The sequence below is a fragment of the Anolis sagrei genome, chromosome 1 (assembly GCF_037176765.1).
Source record: "Anolis sagrei isolate rAnoSag1 chromosome 1, rAnoSag1.mat, whole genome shotgun sequence".
NCBI lineage: Eukaryota > Metazoa > Chordata > Lepidosauria > Squamata > Dactyloidae > Anolis > Anolis sagrei.
This window is the reverse complement of record NC_090021.1, coordinates 918623-927632: the sequence shown is the minus strand read 5'-3', so window position 1 is coordinate 927632 and position 9010 is coordinate 918623. Positions and strand designations below refer to the sequence as shown.

General features: G+C 49.6%; 1 protein-coding gene across 1 annotated transcript in view; it reads left to right on the top strand.

Moving 5' to 3' along the window:
• The window catches only part of GTF3C2 (general transcription factor IIIC subunit 2), a 35228-nt gene extending 26782 nt beyond the window's left edge, over positions 1-8446 (top strand). The window contains exons 14-19 of the mRNA XM_067468961.1: positions 1663-1824; positions 1995-2082; positions 3960-4088; positions 6592-6756; positions 7059-7169; positions 7847-8446. Of these exons, the coding sequence (XP_067325062.1) occupies positions 1663-1824; positions 1995-2082; positions 3960-4088; positions 6592-6756; positions 7059-7169; positions 7847-8065 (874 nt within the window). The 3' untranslated portion in view covers positions 8066-8446. The remainder of the gene's footprint in view (positions 1-1662; positions 1825-1994; positions 2083-3959; positions 4089-6591; positions 6757-7058; positions 7170-7846) is intronic.
• The last annotated feature ends 564 nt before the right edge of the window (positions 8447-9010 follow it).

The window sequence follows — 9010 nt, the reverse complement described above, 5'->3', positions numbered from 1 at the left end:
CCATTCTAGATAGAAAGAGGTCTTGGAGCTCACTAGCTTACTAAGCTCATCTTCTTAGGAAGGTAAAACAATAAAATATCAAAAGTATCCGTGCAGCTACATTTTGCCTGGAGAAAGGCAAAATGCGTCCTCACTGGAAGGAAGACAAAGGCAGAAGAAGAAAGGGGAATGAATGGAGAATGCCCACATGGCCAAAAAGCCAAGGCAAAAAAAAAAATACCGTTAAAGAAAAAAAATACAGCAGAGTGCCAGAATCACAGTTCATAACCAGCAGAAACTTTCGTGTGGTGAATTAGGATTAGCTTCCATTCAATAGTATGGATCAGGATTGCAGAGGCAACTTTAGGTTTGGAAGTATGTATATATATATATATATATAAGTAGAAAGAAATCCATTCTAGATAGAAAGGGGTCTTGGAGCTCACTAGCTTACTAAGCTCATCTTCTTAGGAAGGTAAAACAATAAAATATCAAAAGTATCCGTGCAGCTACATTTTGCCTGGAGAAAGGCAAAATGCGTCCTCACTGGAAGGAAGACAAAGGCAGAAGAAGAAAGGGGAATGAATGGAGAATGCCCACATGGCCAAAAAGCCAAGGCAAAAAAAAAAAAATACCGTTAAAGAAAAAAAATACAGCAGAGTGCCAGAATCACAGTTCATAACCAGCAGAAACTTTCGTGTGGTGAATTAGGATTAGCTTCCATTCAATAGTATGGATCAGGATTGCAGAGGCAACTTTAGGTTTGGAAGTATATATATAAAAGTAGAAAGAAATCCATTCTAGATAGAAAGGGGTCTTGGAGCTCACTAGCTTACTAAGCTCATCTTCTTAGGAAGATAAAACAATAAAATATCAAAAGTATCCGTGCAGCTACATTTTGCCTGGAGAATGGCAAAATGCGTCCTCACTGGAAGGAAGACAAAGGCAGAAGAAGAAAGGGGAATGGAGAATGCCCACATGGCCAAAAAGCCAAGGCAAAAAAAAAAACCGTTAAAGAAAAAAAAAAATACAGCAGAGTGCCAGAATCACAGTTCATAACCAGCAGAAACTTTCGTGTGGTGAATTAGGATTAGCTTCCATTCAATAGGATAGATCAGGATTGCAGAGGCAACTTTAGGTTTGGAAGTATATATATAAAAGTAGAAAGAAATCCATTCTAGATAGAAAAGGGTCTTGGAGCTCACTAGCTTACTAAGCTCATCTTCTTAGGAAGGTAAAACAATAAAATATCAAAAGTGTCCGTGCAGCTACATTTTGCCTGGAGAAAGGCAAAATGCGTCCTCACTGAAAGGAAGACAAAAGCAGGAGAAAAAAGGGCAATGGAGAATGCCCACATGGCCAAAAAGCCAAGGCAAAAAAAATACCGTTAAAGAGGAAGTTACCACATCCCTCATAGAGATTCCATTGCTACATTTTCAAAGGGGGAGGAGATAGTAGCTGTTGTACTCCAGGTCAGGAAAGCCCTCTGACTCTAAATACAGTAAGGTCGCATTTTGCCTCCTTTCTAGGCAAAATGTAGCTGCATGGATCTTTTTACTTCTGACCTCCTTTGAGACTGAGTAAGCGAGTGCGCTCCAAGACCTTTTCTATCCTGAATATATTTATTTTCCTTCAATGCCAGGCTCTTGTCATGGCCTCACTCCTCTTCCCATCTCATTCCAGCAACTTCCTGGTGACGGCCGGGAGAGACCGGAAGGTCAAGTTCTGGGACCTGCGTCGGCCGCACGAGCCCCTCAACAGCATCAAGCGCTTCCTGAGCACGGAGGTGGCCTGGCTACTCTCCTCCTGTGGGGTCACCGTGGCCCAGGACAACTGCTACGCCCCGTGAGTCTCCGCCTCCCCCTCCCTCAGTGCCCCTCCCTCCCTCCCCACGGCTGCTGTGGGCAAGGTGGGCTCCGTGGGGGAGAGCGAGGCTGGCTGCCCCCTCCATCCCAGGGGTCAGGAGCGTGGCCTGGTCTCCCCTGGGCAACCTTGGCTTCTCTTCTGTGCTGCAGGTACGGCCTGTGTGGCATCCACTACCTTGACGCTGGCTACCTGGGCTTCCGGGCCTACTTCGTGGCCCCCCGCAAGGGCACCGTCTGGGTAAGCCAAGGGCCTGGCCCCACCTCCTCTTGGCAAAGCAACCTTCCAAGGCAACCCCATATGGAGAACTGGCCACATGGCCTCCCCAGGGAAGAAAAAATACCTTTAAAGAGGAAGTTACGTTTTCCCTAAAGAGATCACATTGCTAGGCATGCTTGAGGCCTCCACTGACTGTTTGTAAATGTGTATAATTGTTAACTTACCTTGTGCGTACATTTTGGTTTGCCGGTTTGACTGGAACTCTTTGGTGTGGGAGGGGCTTCAGGCACAGGACTCCATTGTGTATACAGTGCTCCCTCCCTTATCGCGGGTGTTACGTTCCAGGACCACCTGCGATAAGTGAAAATCCGTTTGGCAAATGTGAATTTATTTTATTTATTTATTTCCAGCACTTATACCTCGCCCTTCTCACCCCCGAGGGGGTACTCAGGGCGGCTTACACAACGAGGCACCCTTCGGCGCCCATACAATTACAGTTATACAAATGACAATCATAATGAAACAATTAAAAACAGTTATCATGGTTAAGACAACGATGCAAATTAACAATCAGTAACACAGCATATAGAACAATTCACGTGTTCAGCATTCGTCTTTCCGGGTTCCAGATTCCAATCCATTATACCTTTCCTAGATGGTATCCATTCTTTACCTAGATGGTATCCATTCATGAATCTCCATGAACATGTGCTGACCACCTTCTGAAAACCACTAGTAAAGAAAAGTGTGGCCTTGCTAGAAGTCAATCCTTTGAATAAGTGATATTCATAAGCATTCATGTCATGGCACACAGGTCACTCAGCTGTAAGGCTTCCATGAACAAGGACAAGAACTTGGCGTGATTCTAAGCATTGCTTCATCTGACTACACATCCCAAACTTGAGACTTTTATCCCCTCATTTATTTATTTATTTATTTACAGCATTTCTATTCCGCCCTTCTCCTCACCCCACAGGGGACTCAGGGCGGATTACAGTGTATACATATATGGCAAACATTCAATGCCAATTTTTGACATGCAAACATATACAGACATACACAGAGGCTATTTAACTTTGTCTGGCCGCCAGGGGAGATGTCACTTTCATCATCCATCTGCGACACTGATGAAGCACTTCCGCATTCCCCGCATGCTTCCCCGCTGGAATGCTTTGCTGGAGTCTTTTTTATGGCCTCATAAATCAGTTAATTTAGCCTCCCCACACTTTAAGGTGGTACCTAATTTTCCTACTTGACAGATGCAACTGTCTTTCGGGTTGCAAAGGTCGACAACAGGCTACACACAATTGGTTGGAAACCCACTCCAACCCGGGCTGGCTTCGAACTCATGACCTTTTGGTCAGAGTGATCTTAATGCTGCTGACACTCAGCCAGCTGTGCCACAATCCTCGTTAGCTAGGTCACTAGCGGTCAGAAATTGGTTTCTCTTTACTTGAGGCTTTGTTATTGTTTTCTCCCAAAGCCTGGCAGAGCGCCAAAGCCATTGCTCGGCTCTCCTGTTTTGACTGAACTCTCCTCGTCTATCTCTTGGCTCGTTATCTACTTGCTCATTAATTTTTGCAAGTGGGCCAGGTGCCGAGCTATTTTCAAGTTCTCTCTCATGAGAACTCTCTGGTAACAATTGAGAAAGCACACCATCATCCCCACACCCCTCAGGGACATTCTCCTGGGAAACAGCAGGGATCTCCTGGTCATTCTCTGCATCAAGATTACTGACCAAACCATTGGCGTCTTGAACCTCATTAACATCATTCCCCACATCCAAAGCACCCAGATCCTCAAACACAATCACAGGCTGAACAACATCTTGCAGCCCCTTTGCGGGAAAGCTCACGTGAGTGGTGCTCACCCCCACCTGCTTCTCTTTCTGTCTGCAGAGCATCTCTGGGTCCGACTGGCTGAACACAGTGGTCGCTGGAGACGTCACAGGGGAAGTGGTGGTGGCCATGATGCCCGACCTCTCCATCAACCCCCACAACGTCAAGCGGCCCTCGGATCGCAGATTTGTAGGTGCCTCCCCCTCCCCTGGACCAGGGCCCCATGAACCCCTCAGGAGGAGGGTGGCGGGGGCCGGGAGAAAGGTCTTTCCCTGGCAGAGGCACCACTGCCCTTGGGGTGCTACGTTTGGGAGTTGGGAGGGGCCTTGGCTGAGTGATGCAGCCTGCAGTCCATAGCAAAGGGCCTGGGGAGCCTCTAGGGTGAGTGGGTCAGCTTGGAACCTGGTGAGCATGGAGGCCCGTCAAGCCTGGGAGTGGGTTTCCCATTGGGGGGAGGCAGAGTAGTGTGACGGGTGGAGGCCTCGCTCTGCCTGCCATCTGGAGCCTTAAGAGGGATTATGGGAGAAGGCACGGGTTTTGTGGGACTTGGCTTCGGAGTTAGGGTGGTAGTTGCCCCCTTCTGCTGCTGCTGCTGCTCCCCCTGAAGGCCAGCTCTGTCCTGATTTGCCCTTCAAGAACAGCCTTAATACAACGTTGAAAGTAATCAGCATCAGAGTTGTTTGCTACCACTAGTGAAAGCTAATTGCTCCTGCTTCTGATTGATAGCCCTGAATTCCCCACGCAGGAGGTGCCAGGGCATCTCCCAATTACCTCGACATTTCTAGCAGCTATTCTAGCTGGATGCCATCTCTGCTCTGTTTCCTTTTGATTTGCCCTTCAAGAACAGCCTTAATACAACATTGAAAGTAAATGAACAACACTTCACTTTTGCAAACACAAGAGAACAGCCCATGCAGTTGAAAAACACAAAAGAAAGCAAGGAAGTCTGAATGCAGACACAAAACTCAAGTCTCTGATAAATCCTTAGCAGCACATTCAAAGCAGCTTCAGTTGGAGTGAAAACATCAGCATCAGAGTTGTTTGTTACCACTGGCGAAAGCTAAATACTCATGCTTCTGATTGATAGCCCTGAAATCCCCACCCAGGAGGTGCCAGGGCATCTCCCAATTACCACGACGTTTCTAGCAGCTATTCTAGCTGGATGCCGTCTCTGCTCTGTTTCCTTTTGATTTGCCCTTCAAGAACAGCCTTAATACAACGTTGAAAGTAAATGAACAACGCTTCACTTTTGCAAACACAAGAGAACAGCCCATGCAGTTGAAAAACACAAAAGAAAGCAAGGAAGTCTGAATGCAGGCACAAAACTCAAGTCTCTGATAAAGTCCAAAAGAAACAGCAGTTTTACATCAGACAACGGGCAATGATCACTAAATCCTTAGCAGCACATTCAAAGCAGCTTCAGTTGAAGTGAAAACATCAGCATCAGTTGTTTGTTACCACTGGCGAAAGCTAACTGCTCCTGCTTCTGATTGATAGCCCTGAATTCCCCACGCAGGAGGTGCCAGGGCGTCTCCCAATTACCTCAGCTTTTCTAGCAGTTATTCTAGCTGGATGCCGTCTCTGCTCTGTTTTCTCTTGATTTGCCCTTCAAGAACAGCCTAAATACAACGTTGAAAGTATATGAAAAATTCTTCGCTTTTGCAAACACAAGAGAACAGCCCATGCAGTTGAAAAACGCAAAAGAAAGCAAGGAAGTCTGAATGCAGGCACAAAACTCAAGTCTCTGATAAAGTCCAAAAGAAACAGCAGTCTTACATCAGACAACGGGCAATCTATATAAATCAAAATGTAATGTTCGTTTGTGGGATTAACAGAACTCAAAAACCACTGGATGAATTGACACCAAATTTGGACACAAGACATATAACAACCCAATGTATGTCCTTCACTAAAAAAAATGGTTTTGTCATTTGGGAGTTGTAGTTGCTGGGATTTATAGTTCACCTACAATCAAATAACATTCTGAACCCCACCAACGATGGAATTGAACCAAACTTGGCACACAGTTCTCCCATGACCAAAAGAAGATACTGGAAGGGTTTGATGGGCAGTGTCCTTTGGTTTTGGAGTTGTAGTTCACCTACATCCAAAGAGCACTGAGGACTCAAACAATGATGGATCTGGACCAAACTCTACACAAATACTCAAAATGCTCAAATGTGGAGTTTGCGGAAAATAGACTCTTGACATTTGGGAGTTGTAGTTGCTGGGATTTATAGTACACCTACAATCACAGAGCATTCTGAACCCCACCAGCGATAGAATTGGTCCAAACCTCTCTCACAGAACCCCCATGTGGGCCACAGCAACATGTGGCAGGCTAGTGATGACTAATCCTTAGCAGCACATTCAAAGCAGCTTCAGTTGGAGTGAAAACATCAGCATCAGAGTTGTTTGTTACCACAGGCGAAAGCTAACTGTTCCTGCTTCTGATTGATAGCCCTGAGTTCCCTACGCAGGAGGCTCCCAATTACCTCGGCGTTTCTAGCAGCAATTCTAGCTGGATGCCGTCTCTGCTCTGTTTCCTTTGCCTTTCCAGAAATGTGGGCATTTGCAAGACCTCATTCTCTGATTCCAACCCCCCCTCTAATTCCTGAACACTTTCCTGCTCCCCTTCCTCCTCCGAAGACGAGGAATCCCTAACTGGCTCCTCCCTTTGCCCCCCTTGCAGCCCATCTACAGGGGGGACCTCTTGCCCCGCAGCTGCCTCCTCCTCAGCAAAGAGGGCCCTGGATCGGGGCCTGTGGGGCCAGGAGAGAGGCCCCGGGCAGCGGAGGGCAAGAGCTACGGCCAGGCAACGGCCCAGAGTTACCTCCTCTTCCAGGACACGGATCTGGTGAGTGCGGCCCAGGATGGAACGCGGGGGAGGGATGTGTGTCTCTGAGCCCCCCACCCAAGTGGAGAGGCTTTCCTGCAGCCTGAGAGAGAGAGAGTGGGGTTCCTCTCAGCCCCTTCCCCACTTTTCTCCGGCTCCATCCATTCCTCTGTGCCAGGTGCTGGATGTTGATAAGGCCTTTTGTCCCAGGCACATCCATCATGGTCTGTTGGCGTGATGAACGCCCAGGCCGCCCCTTTGCCCGCTCTTTCTGGCACTGAACCTTCCTCGCTTCCCTCCTTCCCTCTCTCCATCCTTCCCAGAGGAGCTTCAAGAGCTTCCGCCGAAAGGCCCACAAGCACGAGCATCGCGGCTTCCCCGAAGCCAAGGAGGGGGTCAGCCTGGGGGGGCCGCAGCTGGAGGCCGTCCACAAGGTGAGTATCGAGGGGGGCGTGCGTGGAGGGGGAGATGGGGGGTGGGCAGTCCCCCGATCTCCATTCAGAGACGCCCCTCCCTCCTGTTGTGGTTCAACAACAGCATGATGGGAATGATGGGAATGGGGATGAGTCTGAGAGTACAGTGGATGATGAAGTTGGCTTTCAGTCTGTGTCTGCTGAGAGGCCGCAGCTCTCACAGGAAAGGAATGCAACTGATAAGACAGACGCTGGGAATCAGGGTCAAGGTGCCCAGGTGTTGAGAGTGTTGAGACGGAGCCCGCGGATTGCGGCCAAGTGTTGAGATCATCAGTTTGGTGGGAAAGCTGTCTGTTTTGATGTTGAGTGAATAAATGCTTTGCTTGGGGGCTCTCTCGCTGTTAGTTCCAACGTTTGCTTATGGTTAGCTCCGGCTCCTGTCCTTGGGAAGGCTTGCTTCATGCTATTTCGTGGACTTTATACTGAACCTGTGCTTTGAGTCTCTTGTTATGGGCAATAAGGATTATATTGGATTATAACCTGTACTATTGGTCTTTTCACTGCTTATGAACTGCCTTTTGTTTTAGAAATCTCACAATAAACTATATACCTCACCACTGTGGCTGGTTTGTGGTGGAGAGCAAGGTGCATCTTATTCTGAGACACAACACCTCCCTCCCGTTGTTCTCCTGCTCCAGGTGTGCTTCAGCCCCAACCTGTCCTGCCACAGCTGGCTGGCCTCGGGCGGCCACTCGGGCCTGGTGCGCCTGCACTGCCTCCGCGCCCTGGTCTCCCCGCTCAGCCACAAGCTGCAGAGGGAGTGCCAGGCCCACTTGGCCGCCATGGCCCAGGCCGGCGGGGGGAGAAGCCCTTCAACGGCGGCGACAGTGACGGTGCCCCTCGCGGCTGTCAGCTGAAGACTCAGCAGAGGATCCTCCGCGCTCCACGGAGTGGACGAGGCCCACGAGAGGGTCGTGTGGAATCTGGCAGCTGGGCTGCAAGTGGCGGGAGTCAAGGGTCGAGGGACCGGAGGCACCGGCAGAAGAGGCTCGGCCTGGAGTCCGGCCACAGACTGGCCAGCACCTCTGGCTCTGGGCCTCCCTTCCTATCCATGGGAAGGAAGCCCTGGCACTTCAGCCTCCCTTTGGCTGGACCAGCGGAGGAGGAAGAGGAAGAGGAAGAGGAAGGCACCAGGGAACAGAGCCCGGGCCCGGCCCTCTCTCGGGGGCACAGCTTGGCTCACATTGAGCGCCTTTCTTCGCTTAACTGTTGTTATTAAAGTGAATGTGTTTTGTAAACGGTCTCCTTCTCCTCCTTTCCGTGAATGGGCAGGGGGGCTCTCTCCTTGCAGCCCCCACTCAAGGAGCCCCTGCCTCACAGACCCCCAGCAGCCTACCCTGGGTTGCCTTGCAGCTTTTGGGGTGGCCCAAGAGGTTCCCTCTGGATCTTAGAATCCTAGAGTTGGAAGAGACCTCCTGGGCCATCCAGTCCAACCCTCTTCTGCCAAGAAGCGGGAAATTTGAATCTTGGACTTCAAAGCGGAACTGAGTCTCCTGTTGGTGTGGCACGTTTCTTAGTTGTTCCACCCAGCAGGATGACTTGTTCAATTAAACCCATTGAACTGGGTCTCCTTACTCATCGTGCCTAATGATAGTGACCCTATGGGTCTGGGATGGACTTTTTCAAGTGAGTCCCAGCTGCCTGGCCCTGGCCCTCCGGACTTAAGCCTCCCAAGAATCCTGTGGGGGGGGGGGGGTCAGGTTGACCAAAGGCCCTGAGTCCTACAGCCGGACCCTGCCCTCCTTTGCAGTCTGAAGCTCTCTCTCGCAAAGTGACCAGCCGGACACTGCATCATCCTCACA